The 22,352-nt window shown below is 39.9% G+C and overlaps 1 protein-coding gene across 6 annotated transcripts in view; it reads left to right on the forward strand.

Moving 5' to 3' along the window:
- The window catches only part of APP (amyloid beta precursor protein), a 244,331-nt gene that overhangs the window by 55,577 nt on the left and 166,402 nt on the right, over positions 1-22,352 (forward strand). For all 6 annotated transcript variants that reach the window (XM_019729863.3, XM_019729864.3, XM_019729865.3 and 3 more), the window contains exon 3: positions 17,192-17,321. In XM_019729863.3, coding sequence (XP_019585422.1) covers positions 17,192-17,321 — 130 coding nt within the window. The remainder of the gene's footprint in view (positions 1-17,191; positions 17,322-22,352) is intronic.

Below are 22,352 nucleotides of genomic sequence, written 5' to 3' on the forward strand. Positions count from 1 at the left end.
GCCCCTTGGTGGTTTCTCCTTTGTCTTGGAAGTCTGGTATTATCTGCCTGCATCAGCTCACCGCCCACAGAGGTCTTGGAGGATGATGCACAGGCCAGAGTCTTAAGATGGATTAGACAGACATTAGACTGGAGACTAAGAAAGGGCCCAAACATCAGGCCTTGTGAGCCCTTCTAATGAATTTGGTCTTCAACTGTAACAACAGGAAGTCATTGAAGGTATTTATTTTCCAAAGGAAGGGAATGACAATAGATTTGTGTTTCTAAAAGCCATCCTCTTGCTTTGTCACTCTGTCCCCAAGTCCTCATTGCCATCAGTGCCTACCCTGCTGGAGCCTCCATTGCTGTGCTCTCCAGGACAGTAGCCACTAGCGACATGTGGCAGTTGAGCACTAGAAATGTGGAGCATGCAAACTGGTGCATGCTGTACGCAAAAGACAGATAGCATATTTCAAAGATTTACATTAAAGAAGCAATGTAAAGTGTCACATCAAGAATTTTTATATGGATTTCATAGTAAAATAATGAAGTTTTGTATATACTGTTATAAACAGGTATCTGTTACTAAATTGTAAATATGTATGTTATTAAAATGAATTTTACCCTTTTCTTTTTATTTTTTAATGTGGCTTCTATGGAATTTAAAATTACATAGGCATTACATTTCCATTAGGTTTCATTTTCATGGACCAGTGCTGCCGTCCCCCTTTACCACGTGCCACCAATGACGGGGCTACAAAGGTCTCAGACCCCACAATCTAACAAGTGGGAGAGGGAGGGTGCAGTGAAGAGATCTCCAGACCTTTACTGGTGGTTGGGAGTCAGGATTATGTGGGCCCTTTTTAATACATCTTTCATGAAAAATATTTTATTGCAAGGTAATGAATACCTTTTCAGAGCCCAATGCTTCTCTCTTCACCAAACAGTGTATATCTCTGGGTGCTAAGGATGCAGTGATGAGTAGAACACAGGACCTGTACCTAAAGTGGGATCTAGGGGAGAGAAAGGCTTGTAAAATAATGTTAGCAAGATAAAAACAGGCGATGTGAGGATGGCACATGGCGACAATGATCACAGTGCTACTACCGAATAGCTTTTATTGAACATTAACAAAGTGCCAGCTACCTGGCATTTCACTTTCATGATGCCTTTGGGGAAGAGTCCTGGGAAAGAACCTTGGGGAATTGGCAGCATTTCAGGGGAGCAAAGAGAAAGAATGGCATCAGTGGAGGAGCAGTGGCCAGAGACCTAGGATCAGAACTAGGAGATGTTATGTGTTGGATGTCAAGCCAGATTGGTTTCTGAACGTGGGAGGTGATGACAGGTCCAGCGTGGTGTACACCAAAAGTAGTTGAAGTATAGGTTTTGACAAGGCAAAATCGTCACTCTCTTGCAAAGTGAGCACCCGTCGAAGATTTTATTCAATTCATTATTTTATGAGGTAACTTGAAAGGTGTTCTACCTAGTCCAGTTTGACTTGGAGAGATTTAAATTCTTTCTCCAACAAACTTCATTTTACAACTAACTAGAGGTCATCTGCTCTGTATTGCATGGGGCAGGAAACACTTGCGTTGCTATTTGTTTCTACAGTACCTACCCTTATGGAGCCCTGAAATAGCATAGTCGATAGCCAGTGAATGAGGTGAACACACCCTGTAGAATCTGAGCCTCTTTCCCCACCACCCTCAAGCTCTGGAAGACGACACCTGCATTTGACTGCTAAGACCGACACCCACTAATCTTTTTTGCCCATTTCTAAGTTTTGGACATTGTTGTATAACAAAATGTTCTAATTTGGCAAATAAAAGGTCGTTGTTGATCTTGGGATAGCAATTTCAATGGACTAGAAGTGAAACTGCAGTAGGTTACATGAATGGATGGTGAAGACATCTGTGGACTCTGAGAGTAGACCTAGAGCTTGAGGGCAGTGCTAGGAAAAGGGAAAGGCTTTGTTTTTTGTTGTGTCTTTGTGGGGTTTTTTTAAAGGAAAGGAATTTGGCCTAAAGGAAGCTTTAAGCTAAACTGTGGGAAGGGTGGGTGTCTATTATATGAAAACTAGGCTAAGATATGTTGGGAGAAATGGGATCCAGTGGACAAGTGAGTGGCTGAGTCTCAGAAAGGAGAGGAAAAAAGGGAAAGAAAATGAAAAGATGGGGAAGTAGTAAGGGTGGGTTAATTAGCCAGTTTCTGTTACCAGATGACGGAACCCACTAAACATCTTACACATGGAGGATATTTTCTCCCACAGATGGGAAGGATCTTGGGGTGGGGGTAGTGTATACAATTTTAACGAAGGCATCCAGAAGGCATCCAGTCTTCAAATACTGGAACTAAAACTCAGTGCTGCCTGGAATTTCTCTATCGGGGTCCTTCTTGTTTTCTGCCTGTTCTTTATGTTCACCTCGTTTTCTCCTGCTAAGAGGGGCTTCCTCTAGGAGGCCAGGAAAGCTGGCAGTCAGTAGCTCTGGGAGTAGCTTGTCTTCCCAAGTACGTTCTGCCAGTGCGCACTGTAATTCCAAGGAGAGATTCTGCTGGGCCCTGGGTCATACATCTCCCTTTGGCACAAGGACTCAGTGCTGGGACTGGCCTGCATTTGCCATGTGCGTGTGTGCACTGTTTGACAGACAGACCTGAGCCGCATGGTGTGGGGAGAGGGGATGAAGGTGGCAGAGGGCAAAATAGAAATATGATCGCAGTCCAACATACTGGGCTTAGAAACACCGTGGATTAGCAAAGTTTTATAGGTTAGAGAGTGGGTGGCTGAGGGAATTCATAGTACATCCTAACTTTAACCAGCTTTGGGGAGAGTATGGGTGGGGGGAAATATTTCCTCAGAACTTTTAAACAGAGTTGGACATTTTCTATTGAATGATGCATCGTGAACTACCTAGAATATTCCTTATTGATATTTTAGGGTCTTCTTGCTACTTCCCACTTTGTGGGTATTTTGATATTTTTCTTTTCTATAATTAGAATAATGAATAATTTGTCGGATTGAATTTTTTTGTGTTATTGGAAAATGGTAGTTTTCCTTTTTATTCTTTTCCTTTTTAATTCCATGTTTTTATTTTTGACAGTATTGATTGATTCCTTGAAAGCCACAGGGAATAATATTCATGATTTTTTCTGCCTCCCCTTCTCACAGGTTCTGTGAATTATGTTACTTCTGTATTTTTAACATTGTAATTTGACAGTCTGTTCTTTTGACATAATTCCCGTAGTTGGAAGTTCTCTCTTTAAGTGAATTTATTGTTTACAGCCAATCCTTTTACCAGAGCATCTCTATTCTTATTTATTGTGATTCCTCCTTTTATTTATTTATTTTTTTGTGTATCTGTCACCTTAGTTATTTCCAGAAGTTGGTGTTCTTATTGAACAATGACTTAATTAAGTATAGAATTCCAGGTTAATGAGCATTTTTGTTCAGCATGATGAAGATATTTATCCACTATATTTTGTCATCTATCATTATGCAAATTCCTTTAAAAAAAAAACCAAACCATTACTATTAGTTACCATTTACAGTGCTACTCATTTACTGATTATTTTTCTCCCAATCGTGGTGAATAATTTTTTTCTCTTTGTGCTTACTCAGTCCCTGTTGTGACCAAAACACAGATGTTTTAGAGACAGCTGGCTGAGTGAGAGAGGCAGCTGTTAGCATTCTCTGGACCTAGGACAGAAGGAAATCAATGGAACGCATGACCATGACCTCATTTTGACTTTTTGCTAACCAGTGTAACTCACTTGTTAAATTTGTTTTTTCAGAGGATTTCCCCATATAAGCTGCACGTTGTACTTGTTGACACTTAGCTTAATATGATGTGTCAAATATTATTATTTTGATGAATTATCTAGTCTGTCTTAGTCTCAGGTTCCTCTCAATTTGCATGTGTTCCTGTTAGTTTTGTTGTTATTATTATAAATATTATCATTTTTGCTCCCTGATTTCTTCTGTCCTGTCCTGGGTCAAGGGGAAAATTAAGGAGAAAAGTGAAAATTGAGTCTTTTACCTTTGTTCCTGGTTATAAGCCCTTATAAAGTTTTATTGGGAAGATAAACTTATGGTTTAAATCAATTACTTGTTTAATCTGCATTTTTATCCCAAATCCTCCAAATTCTATGTGCCCATATATTTCCTCCTCTTTCCTGGTCCTCATAGTAATGCTTCTTCTGCTCAGTCTTCGTTCAAATATTTGCCTTTCTTTGTATTTTTCTTTTATTAGCACAGTCAGCACAATTTGAGGATTTTCTTTCTTTTCTTCATCAAATGTGTATTGAGGACTGCTATCATACGAATGCTTGTGTCCTCCCAACCCCATTTCATATATTGAAGCCATAACCTCTAACATGATGGTATTTGGAAGTGGGGCCTTTGGGAGGTAATTGGGGTTAAATGAGATCATGAGGGTGGGCACCTCGTGATGGGATTAGTGCCCTTATAAGAAGAGACCAGAGAGCTTGCAGAGTTTGCTCTCTACCTGCTCACACGAGGTTTGCTTCTGAGGAATTATGCCTTCCAGAAGTTATACCCTCCCCTGGAATATTGGTTGGACGTAAGACTTGCTTTAACCAGTAGAAGAGTGGGAGTGACACAGGTTCAGTTCTGGGTATAAGCCTTAAGAAGGCAAAGAAATTTCTTTTGTGCTCTGGGAAGGCAGCCATGTGGACAAGTCCAAATGGGAGAGAACAGAGGGTTTCAATCAGTAGCCCTACCTGAGTTCCCAGCCAGCTGCCTACACCAGCCATGTGTGCAAGGCTAGGTTGGACTTTGCAATCTTCCCTGAAAGTACTCTAGCTGACACCACTGTGTGAAAAAGAGGAATCGCCCAGTCAACCCACAGAATTGTGAGATAGTCCAAATTATTACATAGTAGTTAGTTTTCAAGATGACTCCCCGTGATACTTGCCTCCCTCCTCTGAGTCGTGTCTACATGTGCAGGCCTTTCACACTGTGCAGGGCTGACATATAAGAACAGTTTGGACAATTAAATTCGCGAACTTGTTGCAATAATATTGCTAACTTTTTTTGATACCAAACGGGTTATGCATTACAAATTTGTACCAACTGGACAGTTAACCAAGTGTACTATTTGGAAGTGCTGAAAAGGCTGCGTGAAAAAGTTAGACGACCTGAACTTTTCACCAACAATTCATGGCTCTTGCATCACAATGCACCAGCTCACACGGCACTGTCTGTGAGGGAGTTTTTAGCCAGTAAACAAATAACTGTATTGGAACACCCTCCCTACTCACATGGTCTGGCCCCCAATGACTTCTTTCTTTACCTGAAGATAAAGGAAATATTGAAAGGAAGACATTTTGCTAGCATTCAGGACATCAAGGGTAATATGATGACAGCACTAATGGCCATTCCAGAAAAAGATTTCCAAAACTGCTTTGAAGGGTGGACTAGGCGCTGGCATCAGTGTATAGCTACCCAAGGGGAGTACTTCGAAGGTGACCATAGTGATATTCAGCAGTGAGGTATGTAGCACTTTTTCTAGGATGAGTTCATGAACTTAATTGTCCAAGCTCGTAAAACCAACAAGATATTACAGAAATCATGGTGTATGACTTTTGAGGTTAGGTCATTAAAGACCTGTGGCTTCTACCTTGCATACTTTTGCCATAGCGGAAGTCAGCTGCCATGTCATAAGGACACTAAGAAGCACTGTGGGCACGGGCATGGCAAGGAACTGAAGCCTCCTGCCAATAGCCAGCTGGACAGGCATGCAAGTGAATCAGTTGAAAGTGGATCCTGTAACCTAATCAAGCCTTCATGTGACCGCAGCTGACATTCTGAACTCTCAGCTAAGCCACTTCCAGGTTCCTAACCCCACAGAAACTGAGATAAGAAATATTTATTGTTTGAAGCCACTAAGTTTTGGGATAGTTTGTGTATAATCACAGATGATCACAACAGACATTCCCTCAATTATTATTTTCCTCTGTGGTCCTTTCAATAGCAGCTTCTTCCCTTCATTCTATACTAGATGCAGAAAGTGCTGCCATCACGGAAACAACTTGAAAATAACTATATAAATTATTCATCATTTAACAGCCTAAAGTGGCCACTTGCCTTAATGAACTGTTTCAGTACCCAAACATTGGCCTAAGGAACCGGAAGTCGTATAAATATAAATAGAACAAAACTAGGATAATATTCTCCTTGAAACATATTAAAGCCTAGGAACAAAAATGAGAAGTTTTAGATTTTACTGTCCTCATAAATGAAATGAAAAACATTTTTTAAAACATTGTTTTATTTAAACCAAAGGCTTGGGGATGGGAGAAGAAAACATTGGAAGTGTCTTTTGATTTTTCATCTAAAGGATCTTGTTCCTTCCCAAATTTAGCAAATATTTATTGCATGTATTCAGTCAGGATAGGATTTTGTGCCATGTGTTGCTGAGTGGCGGCAAGACACCACTTTTGGCTGGTAAGAAACTTATATACAAGATGTGATCAAAAATACAGTGAATATTTAAATTTTCAAAAATGTATTACAGTAGAAGACACATTACCATTAATACCCCTCAGAATACTCCCCCTCACTTCAAACAACTTATCCCATCGTTCTTGCCACTTTCTGAAGCAGTTCTGGAAGTCCTCTTTTGTGAGTGTCTTTAGTTTCCCTGTCGTGGCTGCCTCGATGTCCTGAATCATTTTGACTTTCGGGAAGAGCCAGAAGTTGCATGGTGCCAAATCTGCTGAATAAGGTGGATGAGGACACACTGTAATGTTTTTATTTGGCAGAAATTGCCATATATCAGAAGCAATGTGTGAACATAGTGTTATTGTAATGGGGGATGATTTACAGCACACTTTAAAGCACACCTTGTCTCAACCGTAGCTCACACCCGACTGACTCCACCCAACAAGTTGAAACTTGTCACACACTGTGACCTAAGGTTCAACGCACCACTTCCCGTATTGAAGCTCCCTGCCTTTCTGTTGGATGGCACTCGGTAGCAGTATTCACCTAATTTTTCGATCACACATTGTAAATATTCAATTAGATAATTGAAAAAAGAAGTTAGAAGAGTGGAAAGGTGGAACAGGCTGCAAAGTAGAGGAATCTTGGTTGTAAGTCTCTCGATTTGGAGTGTGATCCTAGAGATAAGCATGAGCTATGGGATTGTTTTTAGCATGAGTGTTTTCTGGGCAAGACACGTTTTAGAAGTATAAGCCTGTGTCCAAGGGTAGGTTGGATTAGGGAGAGCAAGGAATTCAAATCTCAAGATGTTAGCGCAGAAAGGAACATGCAAGATCACCCTGCTCATCCACCTCACTGTATACGAGATGCTGTGAAAAGGGAGCCTTTGGGGTCAAGTGCAGTGGGGGGAACACGGCCTTTGCCACTGGACAGACCTCCGTTCAAATCCAGCCTTTGCTCTTTGATACCTGAGCAGCCCAGGCGAGCTGCTTCAACAGTCTTAGAGCAAGTCTCCCTTTATGATAAGAACATGCAGATGTGTGTTATAAAAGTTAAACACTGTCAAATTAAATGACAAGTATGAGGCTCAGCACCGTTCTTTCTCCTCTTAAGGAGAGAACATAAAACAATGTAGGTCCTGCCGCCCCCGCTCTGTATCCCTAACTTCAAGAGCACCTAGTGTGAGGTAGGGGCTTGGAGCAGGTGTCAGTGGCTCTGCTAACTCACCCTGGGGGCAGGTCTCTGGAGGGAGTTTGGAACAGGTGAAGCCTCAAGCAGTGGCAGAGATTCCAGCTGGGAAAGTTAGACAGGTGAATGCAGCTTTGTGTGTCATCTCTTCTATTAGATTATGGGTACACTCGCTTTTCCCTGAGTGTTTTCTTTTCCACAGCTAATGATATGTATTTTCTGTTTCTTTAATGTTCTTCCTCTAAATGAACCATTTTTTTGTATATGAATTAGTAGGATCATCGAACAGAGCAGGCCAGCACCCACACAAAACAAAAACGGCCTGTTCGATGAGTTGAACAAAGCCATTAACTTTGCCCAACTTTCTCCTCTAAAACCTGTAACCGAACGTGGGATTCCCAGACAAGAGTTGGTTCTCAGCCTTGTTTTCATTCCATAGCAATGTGGAATTAAAATTAATTTTAACAAACAAACAACGCATGCGATCTTTTTAATCTAACCAATTTCGAGGGTCTACTGTACATGGTGCTGTGGCAGAAGCTGTGGTACACACTTGTCCATTTTGGTTTTGCTGTGTGCTGTCCAGCTTTGTAGGCTTTCAATTGATCCACAAATCACAAGCCCATGTACATTGTGTTGTGGTTTGGGAAAGATCCAAAAATTCCTATTCAGTGAAGCAATTTTCAAATCGAGGAATCCAACTACCTATATATGAGAATGGATATATCGTATGCTTTAATGGCCTGTATAAATATAGTGATTGCTTTAACAAATCGTAGGGTTTAGAGCTAAAAGGGAAGAAACCAGTTTGGATTTTTTTCACACAATTATCATGTTATCAAATTAATGTTTGATTCAACATTTTGTCGTTACTGCCTATATGCGTACTCCATTATTACATATTTGCAGTAATATACTACAGACTTTTATATTTGACATTTTGTGTATTAAATTTTATTTTCCTGGAGTAAATTTTCTTTTGCTTTTTAGCTCTATTGAGGTATACTTAGCAAATAAAATGGTAGTGTTTGGATATTTTAAAAATAAGAAAATCGGCCATAAATTGGCCAAGAATGAGAATCTAGGCTTATATGTACATGTGTACACATCTGTTTGTGTTGTCTCATTTGTGTCCTATCTCTTTTGGTGTGCTCCGCTGTCCACCCCCCCACCCCCACCCCGCCATTTGTTTTTACATTCAGCACTTCAGAATAAGAGTGAGATCAAACAAGGTTCTTGGACAATATTTTTCAGCTCTGAATATAATTGTACATATATAACAATGTATTTATACACAGTGTGAAAAACAGACTTGGGCCACATTATTGGGAAATAGGCAATGCCCCACAGCCTTATATGCCCCTTGCTTTTCCAGGAGGCCGTCATGGTGCAAACGGCGCCGCTCACACTTCCCATTATTGCAGTAGTGTTTCATCAGCTGCACGTTCCCTCTCAGCACCTCATTAAATTGTAAGCAGAGAACATTTTCAGTTGGTTTCTAGTTCTGTTTCTCAATTAAATAAGTTACTCTGTTTTCGATATCCCTAACTATTATTAAAAGAATTTATGTTGAAAACAGTTTGATAGGCTTTTTCTTTGTATGCCAGACATGTTTAAAGGAGGAAGTTCATCATTTTAATCCAGAAACAAATGTATTGTTTAGGACAGACTTTGTTTGGGCTTGTATGCTAACGTGTTAGTAGTGTTACACTTACAATTAATGTCCTCCTTGAGTGTTCAGAAATGACAGCTACTTTCGGTATGTCCAGCTCCATCGATTTCATCTTCTAGGAAATGGAGCGATTGCTAACTGATAGAGAATGACATGACTTGCTACACATAAAACACTTGCAATAAAACTCTCTGGCACATAGCCAATCCTCAGTTATTATATATGTTCCTTATTCTCCTCTTGGATATGTTCTTTGAGAAGGAAACGGACATGTAAGAGCTTTCAGATGAAGCTAGCCCATGATTAGGCTACCTCTGCACCATTTTGCTGTAGAGTTTTTTTTTGTTTACTTTAAAAAAATTTATTAGGCAACAGTGTGTTTTTTCTAGGACCCATCAGCTCTAAGTCAAGTCGTTGTCCATTAATCTAGTTGTGGAGGGCGCAGCTCAGCACCAAGGCCAGTCGCCATTTTCAATCTGGTTGCAAGGGGCGCAGCCCACCATCCCATGCGGGATTTGAACTGGCAACCTTGTTGTTAAGAACATGCGCTCTAACCAACTGAGCTAACTGGCCGCCCCTGCTATAGAGTTTTTGATTCTTTGTTTTAGGTATATGTTCTTAAGTGCCAGTGACTATCAGAATATACTATTGGGATCTTGGTTTGTTTTTGTACTTGTTTTTTTTTTTTTTTTTTTTTAATGCAATGTAAATTTAGAAATTTGACTCTGTTTCTGCTGGGCTAGTTTTCTACTTTTCATTCTTTCTAATTCAAAATTTCAAGCGTATATGAAAAGTGGAAAGAATGGTATAATGAATGCGCCCTGTACCTATCACTCATCTTCAATAATTATCAAATCTAGTCACTCTTGTTCCTGGATAAGTCTAGAAGGCAAGTTCTTGATCTTGCCTCCTGCAAGGTCTGCATTATTTTTGGAAAACCCCTTGTGGAGAGGTGTTGCTCGTTCCATTGGCAGAGCTGTAAATTGACTAAGATGAATGTTATTTATTAACTTCTGACTTACATGTTTAAACTGCCATTTTATTAACACTACATAATTGTTAGCACTTTTTTCAAAAAAGAAATTTCCTTGAGACGTTGCTTAAAATTGATTTCAAAAGTTGAATGACTAGAAAGAACCATAATTAGCACATTATTTTCAGAATTAGTAACAGACCCATTGGCCTGCACATTAACTGTTTCGGGCTTTTTCCTAACCACATTTGACTTTGTGTTCTTGAAATATCCTTAGTCTTTTGGAATTTAGTCATGTGTAAGTAAGACTTTTGGCATTAATCCTTTATCCCAGGTATCTTGTTTGCAAAAAGGACTAAGAGGGTTCCCCTATTTGCTCTTAATATTAGGGATAGGAAAATTTCTGTAAGACTCTGACAACATGTCTTAAAGAAATATTTTTATGTTTCTATATATATTACTACATTTTGGTTGGCTTTCTTAAATATCATCAGTGTTTTTCTTGCTTTGCATATTTAACAACTTAAATGTCATCTTGTCTGAGATTAATGTATTTCTAATTTGGATAGCCAGAGTGAGAGAGAGAGAAAGTTTTCTAGATTTTTAAAATTTAGAATGAAAGCATTCTGGTGGTAACCAAGTTTTAAAGTATTTTTCTGTAGTGAGCAAAAACCACCTAGGCTATCAACTACAGCCTTCGACTAAGGATCTAAAATTGTTTCTACTTTACCGTTCTCCTGGCTGTTAATATTTGGATTTACTTCAGCTCTCCTTTTTAAGAAAAGTTCATGCACTGATACATTAGCTTTCAAAAATAAAGAGTGTTTCTATGGCCAAAAGAGGAGGCTGCTTTTCAGATTTCTGGACCAGGGGATGGGCCCTCTTAGCCTAAGTGAGAGCCTGACTTTTAATTATTCCTAAGCATAGTTCTCAGTTGTATATTTATTAACATTAGTCTACTGCTTCTTATATAAGATTCTATTATTTGTATAAGTTGCCACATCAAACTTGGAAGAATAATATTGGAAGGCACTGAGACGCTCATTTTTCTCAACAACTCAGAATCTAACTATATTATTTAGCTGATTTAAGAGATACATTAATAATGCCCAGTGGGAGGTTAATATATACCGAACTTCCCTCCAATAAAGGATTCTGAACTTACCCAGAAATATTCATTCAATATTTGTCAGGCACGTCTTGGGCTATCACGGCTTTGGCTGCTGTTGAGAGAACCCAAAAGTGAATCATTGTCCCTGCCTTCAAGGAGTGCATCGTCTGACAGGGCAGGAGGGCACAGAAGTGGCATAGGAGGTAGAAAGTGGTTGTGGGAGGTGGAAAGTGGCCGGTGATCAGATAAGAGTAGTTGGATAGAATGCTTTGATGCAGAGATTGAAGGGATCCAGGAGAGAGTATTAGTAAACCAACACAGGAGCTAAGCCATTTCCTTGGGTTTTGTTCTCAATAAAGCTACCAAAGTAGCTTCTGTTTAAACAGGGAATATTGAAAAGGACATGCCATGCTACGTGGAGCAGTGGGTCAGCCGGCAGTCCCCTCTGATCCTCTGTCCTGTAGGTCTGTCTCGCTCACCTTAGCGTCACTCTCGCTGCCCGTCTTCCTCTTCTCCTTGAACCCAGCTGCTGCTTCCAGGTCCCTAGTTCCCTTTCACCTGCTGGTTTTGATAAGCACCAGCTCTGGCCGTGACTCCCCCTGCCTGCCAGTCAGGTGTTCCCCTCATTTAACTAGAGCGTGTATGTGCCAGTTCAAAACTCTTGAGGAAGAGAATGCTGTTTACAGTTTGCCTTCTTCCAGCTCTAATCAGCTCTACGGATGGAGCTGCAGAGCTCAAGTACTCACTGATGAGTAATGAGTACGCCTTCAGAAGGCTGGGTGCTGGGGCACCCCAGGGAAGGGGTACGGGCTTGGCAGCCTTATGATAGCCTTAAAGCAAAGATAATGGATGTGGGGTGCCATAAGGAGGTGACAGGGAGCCAAATTATTGTTTCCTGCCCTTTAGGAGAGAGCATTTTCACTGGGAAGATGGTACAGATACCTGAGGCACAGTGTGATAGATACCAGAAGGCATTCCTGAAGTAGCAGAGGGGGATTATCATCGTATTATACTTGGAGTGCAGGAGGTTTGTCCACGTGGGGGCCCCTAAAGGGCTTGGGATGTGCAGTGTGGTGTAAGGGTCTTAGGTGAGAGTGTATTAGAAGCATAGTGTATGTATTTATTCAGTAACTGCTCTATGCAGCTGTCATCCAGGAAGATTTGTAGGAACTGAGGACAGTTTGCTTTTCAAGTTTAACTGACATAGGCCTGGATTTGCTTCTGCTTTAAGTTTTTATTAATATAGCTTATAGTTCTCTAAAGTCTTATTTTAACAGTAAAGAAAATAGTTGGGGTTTACAGAGGAAACATTTTAGAAAAGAGGGCCATATAAAAGAGGCGATTTGCTGTATGAGCAAATTATCAGCAGTGCTTCTTGTGTTAGCAATAAATCTATTGCATGTGTTGGAAAATATGCAAATTAAACAGCTGAAGGAATTCAGATCTTTTTATTTCCTATGTTATGATTTGAGATGCAGCAAAGAAAATATAACACATTGAACTGATGCTTGTCATTAATTATGGCGAAAAGTCAGGGACTTAACTAGCCACGAACACTTTTGCGTGTCTAGTTCATTTTTACCCTTGCCAAAAACTCTGAGCTATGCTATCGTTTCCACATAAACTGTTTATTTGTCCCTGGTCATATACTGAATCTTCTTAAGGTGTGTAGTACTTGGAATTTTTGTCAGAACCCTTCATTTTTTTTTTTTATTAAATGTTTTCTGAGTCGCAGTTTGCTTGTTCCAATGTGGTCATCACTTTGACTAACTGGGACTTGCTGCGTTCAGAAGAAATGTTGTTACCTTAATTGCTGATGTTCCTCCCCTTTTTCAATAAACCTGACTTTAGGACAGCAAAATGTTATTTTCTTTGGCAGGTGCAAATGAATACGTCCTTGTTTCTGAATAAAAGTAGGTGAATCGGGTTGACGTTACTGCTGCCATTTCATCATAGGGCCGTAGGTAAACTATGCATGGGATTTACAGTTCAAATTTCATAATCTCATCAATCTGCATATTAACAATTGTCAGTGTTCTGGAGAGAGAAGTTGAAACACAGGAAATAACACATATATATGCCCTAGATTTTTGTGGTGAGAACTTAAGTAAATTCTATGTTTGGCTGATCCCCTCCGTGAAGCTGCAGTGACCTTTGGGGGAGAATCCCTGTTGCTAGAAAATTTGCCACAGAATAAATTACTGCTCCGTTGCCCCAAATATTACCATAGGGAACTGAAGATGGTGTGCCGTTGAACCAGTGACCCTTTTTTCCAATTTCTCAATTTGTACCTTGCAAACAGATTTTTGGTTTTGAGTTGAAAGGAAGACAATGTGACTTCACTGCCTGCCACAGGATTTATAGAAAGCATAAAGCTCCTGGGAAAATTCTCAGCAGGGATAGTATTTCTGTGAAGTGGCAGCTGGAACCCCTTTTGAAGAATGCAGTAGCTCACACTTTACTGCACATCAAGCCGTGTCCCTCAGGTCAGACTCTCTAGTGTCACAGAGTTGATGACTCATGAGTGTTGTACTTTTGTGACATAATAAACAAAGAAAGGTGATGGGAGACTTCTCAAAGGACCACTTTACCTTTCATCCTATAGAAAAAAAGCCATGAAGATATTAAATTTTTAGTGGCATTTTCAAGTTGAGCATTATCTGTGACTGAAATGCATGCAGGGTAGTGTTAAGATACTTAACTACAAAATAAAATAAAGAGAAGGCAGCTGTTTCCATTGGAAGCTAAGTTACGGGCATTGTTTTTGAAGAGTAACTTTCTTAAAACCCTTCCCCCCACCCCAGAATTCTGATTTAGATATCTTTTTTTTAATGTTCTCATGGCATATGCTTTCACCACTGAATTTATCCCACGCTACACTGATCATCAGTGCCTTATTTTTATATTTAATTATTTAAAAAAACAGACTTTTTCACTGCGGTTTTAGGTTGACAGCAAAATTAAGAGGAAAGTACAAGAGCTTGCCCATGTACACCTGCCCTCCCCCCCCATTATCAGCACCCCCACCAGAGTGGTACGTTTGTTAAAATTGATGAACCTACATTGACACATCATCACCCAAAGTTCACAGTTTACATTAGGGTCTACGCTTGGTGTTGTACATTCTCTGAGTTTGGACACATGTACGTATTCAGTATTGTAGTATCATGTAGAATAATTTCACTGCCCTAAAAAAATCATTTGTGCTCCTTATAGTCATCCCTGCCCCCCCAATCCCTGTCAACCACTGGTGTTTTTCACTGTCTCGAAAGTTTGCCTTTTCCAGAATGTCATGTAGTTGGAATCATACAGTATGGAGCCTTTTTAGATGGGCTTCTTTCGCTTAGTAATAGTCATTTGCAGGGGAGAGGGAATGCCCCCTTCCGCCCCTCTGGAGTTCTTCTGACTGGGCTACTAATAAATTGACCCCAGGTGGAATAACAGGAGAAAATCCCACGTTTTATCATGTGTACAAAGGGAGAATTAAAAGGATAACTCTGTGAGAGAAGTGGAGCAGGCTGTTTATCCGTCCTTCACAGAAACAAACAATAAATTAGTGGAGATTTGGCATGACAAGAAGCATAGGTTTGGGAGTACATAGTAAGGAATTTAAGTAGAAAGTAGGCTTGGGGCAGTAAATTAATAAAACTCACAAGTGTTTGTTTATATAAGCTTCTCAGCTCTGGATCCTCTCTGGAGACAAGGCTGTCTCTTCCTGAGTCTGCTCCTCAGCTCTCTTACGAGTATAGCAGGGAGGGACTTTTTACATGGAGATTAATCTTCTGCACTTAGGGAGCTAGAGGAGAGTCAGAGAACTTCTCCCACTCCTGCTTGATTCTCAAGCGATTTTAATTCGAAATAATTAATATGCCATTGTGGGATATTTGGGGGCGGCCTGCTTTGGGCCCCAACATATTTAAGGTTCCTCCACATCTTTTCCTGGTTGGATAGGTCATTTCTTTTCAGCGCTAAATTGTCTGAATGTCCCACAGTTTTTATCTGTTCTCATTGCCTTTTTTTTTTTTTCCTACTGATTTATCTCAGGTCAGAGACTAAGGTGAGGTGAGTGAGGCACTCAGGAATCAAGATTAGATAATATTTTAATGCTGTCTTTAAAAAAAGGAAACATTAGTGCAAAAAATTCACAGTGAACAACAACAAAAATCAGCATTTTAAATAAAGACAGGATCATGGCAAGCTCTCTGAATGTCACTGACCATCAGCAGCAAACTTCCCCACACTGTGGACACCATCTTCTTGCTCTGAAACCTGGTTCTCTCCCAGAGCCACTGCTGCCTGTGTCCTTCTCAGGTACTAGGTGTCTTTTCTCTCAGTCCTCAGGGCATGGCGCCTAGAGAGGTCCTCCTTCCTCCACATTTTCACATCCAAACCATTCTCCCCCTGCTCCCTGAAACAACCCCCACACCAGCTGTGGCGTACGCCCCCTTCAGCTACATCACCCCTGTCCTCTGCTTGTCATCTGGCCATCTTTGGTCCTCAGCGACACTCTCCCTTCTCTTTCACAGTGTTAGCTCCTGGCTTTCTCTCATCGAAACAGCCGCTCATTTCATGATTTTTAAGTGATTTTTCTATCAACCACCATGATCCTTCTACTATTCCAGTTTCTCAGGCCCGTGATTTTCATTCCTTCAGCCATCTTGCCTTTATCATTCTTTATCAGCCGTTCCCTCTGGTGGTCGTATCACACACTTTGCAATGACCAATAACTGTAACTCCTCCTCCAAAGTCTTAATTTTAACTCGGTGACTCTCCAGGTACTACTTTTCATCTCTTCACTTTCTTCGGTACCTTTTTGCCAAAATTCGGTAGCTCACACCAAGACTCATATGACAGCCTTTTTGCTGTGTTTCACTCCCTTCATGTTCTCACTTCCTTCCTCTTTAGATTTCATGCCCCATCGTTATAACCATTCCCTTGCTTATACCCTCCAGCCTCATGCTTCTCTCTCTTCACTGTGCTTCTCTGGCAAACCAGAACCCCTGGTGAAATGCAAGATTTATGCAAGAGAATGCTCATTTTAGATATTTTTATGGTTATATTTTCTTTCAAATCTCTACTGGTTATTCATAAATAGAAATGATTTGCTATTTCACAAATACATCTCAGTTGATCCAAATTTCATGTGTCATTCCAAGTGCTCAGCAAACACCATGATTTATTGAGAACGGTAATCAAAGCAAAGGGTTGTGGTTAGTTCTCAAGGGAAGAGATTCATGAATACATTTTTTAATCTAAATGACAGCTCTGATAACCGTTTGATAAATTATTCTTATGTAAATTACTTTGAATAAAGAAAAGGATTTTTATCTAGAAAGCTTGTTATGTGTCATATCCTTTGTGTAAAATATTTTCCTAATTATTAAGATAGGAGTGGGTTGAATTTCTGTAAAGGTAATATCCCCAGGTATATCGACTACAACATCTATTTAGGACATTTCAGATTATCATCTTCACACCAGTCTACTCAGCATTGAAAATTTGCGCCATGCTTCGAACAGGTACCTCTCCCCCTATTTCTCTTTTATCTCCCCTGGAAAAACAATATTTTAAGCCTGCATGGGTGCAATAAAATAAAGTCACATTGCTTAATGTTTTGAGTGGAATAATGGAGTGCTTGTCACTTACGTCTTTTTCTTTACCCTGAATTTCTTAAGCTATATCAGCCTCAGAACAGGCTTGAGTGTTGGGGATACCTTCAAATAACAGCATTGGTGGTTATCAAGTGCTTGCTCATGCCAGCCTAGCCCCGGACTCAGGTAACAATGTACCCTTTTTGTGTGCTCCCCAGGTCTACCCTGAACTGCAGATCACCAATGTGGTAGAAGCCAATCAACCAGTGACCATCCAGAACTGGTGCAAGAGGGGCCGTAAGCAGTGCAAGACCCACGGCCACATCGTGATTCCCTACCGCTGCTTAGGTGAGCCGGCCAGCCACGGAGCTGGGGTCGATGGCCCTGATACTAATATTTGGGGATGAGAAAGGAGGAGGCTCTGATTAGCTCAAATGCACAGACTCTTCGTTCAGCATATTGCCTCTCTGTGTAGCACTTTGGACTGTTCAGGTAGCCTGTGTTCCGACAGTACAGGAGACGTGTTTTTGAATTTCCTGGCACAGAATGAATTTACCGTGTGTTTTTCAAAATTACAAGTTCTTGGACCGATCCCAGGACGGCTGAATGAAAGCGCCTGGTGGTGGAGCACAGGAATCTTAATTTTACCAATCCCGTAGGTGATTCTCATGTACACTGACTATCTAGATGTGTAGAATTAAGGCCTTATGTGTTTCTTCACATAGACAAGAACAGTAATTTCTTCATGGAAGAAAGAAACAAATGTGAAGCTCCAGCAGTTTGCTAATTCCTGAATCTCTTCCCTACAACTGACTACTCTTCCTGTTTGGCCATAGCTAGGGAATATTTTTTTCGCTCATGCCAAAATAGAGGAAACAGTTTGATCGCCAAGGTTTAAATGTGTGTTTCTCTCACCGACCACAAATTTTACTTTAACTTTTTATTTTAAAAATCGCGTTGTTTTTTGCGATATTATACTTTTTCCCTGTAGAAACATTGTCAAACTCCATGTTTAATCTCTCTTGGTTATTAGTCTCTTGCTTGTTGATATTTTTATGTAAGCAGACACTGTAGAAATCACCAGTCGCTGATGTGATAGCTGGCCTCTAGATGTTTGCTACGAATTTACTCATTAGTAGAATGGTGGTAAATAAGGACACGGAGATCTATATATGGAGGATGAGGACAAATATTGATGTACATTCCGATGGCTGCTTGTCACGACTACAAGGGATCTTTTAAAAAGTCCCAACAGCACACTTAGAAAGTAAGGAGAACTACGGAAGATTCTGGGGCTCTGTATAATACTCGGTCAAACATGAGTGGCATAAGAATGTACCAGTTACTTATGGGTTACTTATGCATGCGTGTAATTGGAGACAATAGAAAACACTGGACATTAGAATGAACATTTCATTTGGTGGAGTTAATACTCACAATGTAATTAAATTGATGAAAAGAGTTGGAAAAGCTAATTCTTAAACATTTGATAATTCAAGTTTCCTTGTTCCTAAATAATTTACAAGGCCTCCCAACCTTTTCTGTCTGACTAGTCAAGAAGTGATTTAATAATATGAAAATAAGTGATGTTTAAATACTAGATACAGAACTCTTACTTCAAGAAAATATAGAGGTCAGTTGTCTCCAGGAATTATATATTTCGAACTAACTTAATTTTACACCAAGAGACCATATAATTCAGCACAAGTTAGGAAGCAGATCACGAAGTAGTTACTTGAGTAGGGCAAGCCTTGTTAATGATTTGTTTCTGTTGGTTCTCACTTATCCAGTCTATGAAATGTTTCACAGACATTCTCTATAGACTCTAAGCTCACTGGGAAGACACGCTAGGTATTTGGCTAAGCATTATTGCTTATGACCCCTGATGTGACACTCATGACTGGAGTTTTGTTTCAGACGTGACCGCATATCATTTCGCTTAAAACATTCTGCTTCATAATTTTATTCAGAATTATTAGACTTGACTAAAAGATAGAATCCACGTGAAGATTAGAGCCACTTAGTTGTGGCAAATATCCTTTGACCCCATTTTGATTGTGTCCCCTCTACCAGCCCCTCTCCCTGCCCTGACCCCAGACACCTCCCCATCTCTGAAAAACTCTACTCCTGTGGCAAGAGTTCCTCAAAGCTCAAAGGAAGAAAACACTGAAAAGGAACAAGAAATGTGTAAAATGTCTTCAGATCTAAATATGAAATCAGAAAACTTTATGATAATGCTATGATTAACTGTCAAAATATTTAGTTTCTTCATGATAAACTGTTATGCAGCATGGAGGGAAACTTCATCCTAAGTAGTCTCACTTCACAGGGACAAATATTGAGAGTCAGTGAGATTGAAACTCTTCCTGTAACTCACACGGCTTGTTAGTGGTAGAATCGCGACCAGCATCCAGGATCTTTCAATTCTTAACCCAGTGTTCCTTACAGTAGTAACACAAAGTTATATTAGAGCAAATATCCACCTGATTTACAAAATGAAATCACAGAGGAAAGGCTGTGAGTTAGAGGCAATAAAGAGCACTTTTTAAAAAACTCAACAACAGATGTTGTGTTTGTAAAGAAGACAACCGTGACCCTGGAATGGGATAAATCTCCATGCAGTAATGTTTTCCACGTTACGGTTGTAATAGGCAACAAACAGTCTGATGTGTTACTTGCTGCTTGAACTGAGAATTACTGTTCAGCATTAGCATAAGGACCCTCTAAACTCTCTGGCTGTACCCAAACATATCCTTTAGACAAAAGAGATTATTTAACTGAAGTTAATTCTCAGAAGGGCACTACCGAGAACACAAAATAAAATTGTCTTAAACATGAAGCATATCAAAATTCACAAGACAGCATGAAGAGAGAAAAATGCCTGTTATGTGTAGCATGCAACTTTCCTGACCTTTCTGTCAGATGTAGGATCCAGTGTTTCTCTGGGTTATTTTTCTCTAATCCATGCATTTGCCCTGGGGATACTTGCTGTACAATATCTTGGCGTTCCTTGTCTAGATGGAGAAAGTGTATTATATTGCTATTGCCATTTTCTTCCCATGGAGTGGATGATTTCCCTTGAGAGTGAGTTGGCTTTCTCATTTCACCCTTTGCTTTTGATTGTGCCTCTGGACCCAGCCTGTAAGATCTGTCTTAATCATACGAACATTTCATTAATTATTCCATGTGGGATTCAAGCATATCATTGTCATTACTCAAGGATAATATTTTCTTTGCAACGCTTTGAACCCCTTTCCATTTGAATGAATACTCTTTATGGTGTAATAGGTCCAGTATTGAAATGGACACCCTTCTGCACTTATCTCTGTCTGGTATAGGCAAGGTGCATTGTGTAAGATAAATTACTGTTGATTTACGGGGGCAAAGTCGGGTTAATTAATAGATTAATCCAAAAGAATTAGAAGTTAAAGAATTACTGTCTTAAATGTCATTTGATTTTATTTTTGTCAAGACTTTCCAAACATATAAGTAATAATGACCACGAAACTATTCAGATATGGTCAGATGAGAAATTGAAGGTATTCAGTTCATCTTAATTTTTGTTTTTTTTTAAAAGATTTTATTGGGGGAAGGGGAACAGGACTTTATTGGGGAATGGTGTGTACTTCCAGGCCTTTTTTCCAAGGCAAGTTGTTGTCCTTTCAATCTTAGTTGTGGAGGGTGCCATTCAGCTTCAAGTTGTTGTCCTTTCAGTCTTAGTTGTGGAGGGCGCAGCTCAGCTCCAGGTCCAGTTGCCGTTGCTAGTTGCAGGGGGCAGAGCCCACCATCCCTTGCGGGACTCGAGGAGTTGAACTGGCAACCTTGTGGTTGAGAGCCCACTGGCCCATGTGGGAATCAAACCGGCAGCCTTTGAAGTTAGGAGCACGGAGCTCCAACTGCCTGAGCCACTGGACCGGCCCCAGTTCATCTTAATTTTGAATTATATTGTTTTACTGAAATTTTAGGAACAAGCGTACCTTGGTTTTTGGTGGTTGCTTTTGTGTGAATTAGCTACACTATCTTAGTCTTCCTTACTGTGAAAAGGGTGTATTTGGGTATTCTTATAGATACTGTAGCAGAGTAGGTTTTTGGATTGATGCTAAACAGCAATTCTCTTGAGACACTCATACAGCAGAACAGTATTCAAGAATTTTACATAAGACTTCACCTAATTTTAAGAATGGGGGTGGGGATGGGAGAACATTTTTGTTGTAGCCTTTCAGGATCCTGTAAATGCCCTGATGTGCCAGCACAGTAATTCACTGTAATAGTGAATCGGTATCTGTGGCTCCTTCGGTCTTCATTGATCTCTGCACACTGTAGATCCAACCACTTATGAAGTCCTGGCATATGCATATGCCGGGGTTGCACATACAAACCATGGGAATAATGCGTGATGAGCCTGGCTTCTGCACACCTGAGGGATACAACTTCTTGAATGTTCTGTGTTTTTAAAGTTGTCTGTGTCATGCTCTCATAAGGAATGACCAGAAATCCTGGACATTTCTTTATCAGGGACAACTAATCACCAGATCCCTTTTTATGTGGTCTTCCACATGGGATTTTGAATATTCCAAATTAGTCATACCTCCAAACTAGTATATAGAATCTGATTTACAAAAAGAAAATAGGCATGGAAAAGAGATCTTCCCAGTGTTTATCTCCAAACAGTAGGATTACAGGTGATTTTTTTATTTAAACATTTTTCTATTCATTTCTATAACAAACAGGTAGCTTTTGCCATCAGAAAAAGATGGGCTATGCATATGTAACTAGTATGTAAAATTTCGTATCAGTCATCAGATTGTGATAGTTGAAAAAAAGTCAAACGGCTTGAAAGACACACCAAATGGTCATTGTTTTTATCTATTGGTAGTTGTGTGTTATGAGCTTTATACAGTAAGAATAACTTCTTATGGGAAAATATGTAAAAATATTTATTTTAAAAAACACTATGCTGCTAAATTAAAAGAAAATGTCACCAGTCTTATTTTCAACCAAATTTAAGCAGCATTAATCATCACTAATTTTTCAGAAAAATCCTGAATTTTGCTTAATTATTTTTTTTTCAAAATTTGTTTCAGAGTGGATTGTTGAATGGGAAGAAATTGCATTGATCTTGCAGATTCCTTCTGGGTGGGGAAGGACTTAGAAAGTGAAGCCCCTTTCCATTTGGTTAAGCAGGAAAACCTATAGAAATTATTTCCTTCTACGTGGATAATCCATCAAAACCAATGAGTAAACCTCCTTCCCCTCTCTCCCAGCTCCCATTGGCTCTACTTAATTGGCTCTAGCTTGATTTGCTTTCTAAAGTTGAAAAGATTTTTTTTTTCATAAATCAGATTTTGAAAAGAAAACTTTAGTGGTTTTTGTTGGCTC

This window comes from Rhinolophus sinicus, chromosome 17, assembly GCF_057876585.1.
Source record: "Rhinolophus sinicus isolate RSI-liver-muscle chromosome 17, RSI-T2T, whole genome shotgun sequence".
NCBI lineage: Eukaryota > Metazoa > Chordata > Mammalia > Chiroptera > Rhinolophidae > Rhinolophus > Rhinolophus sinicus.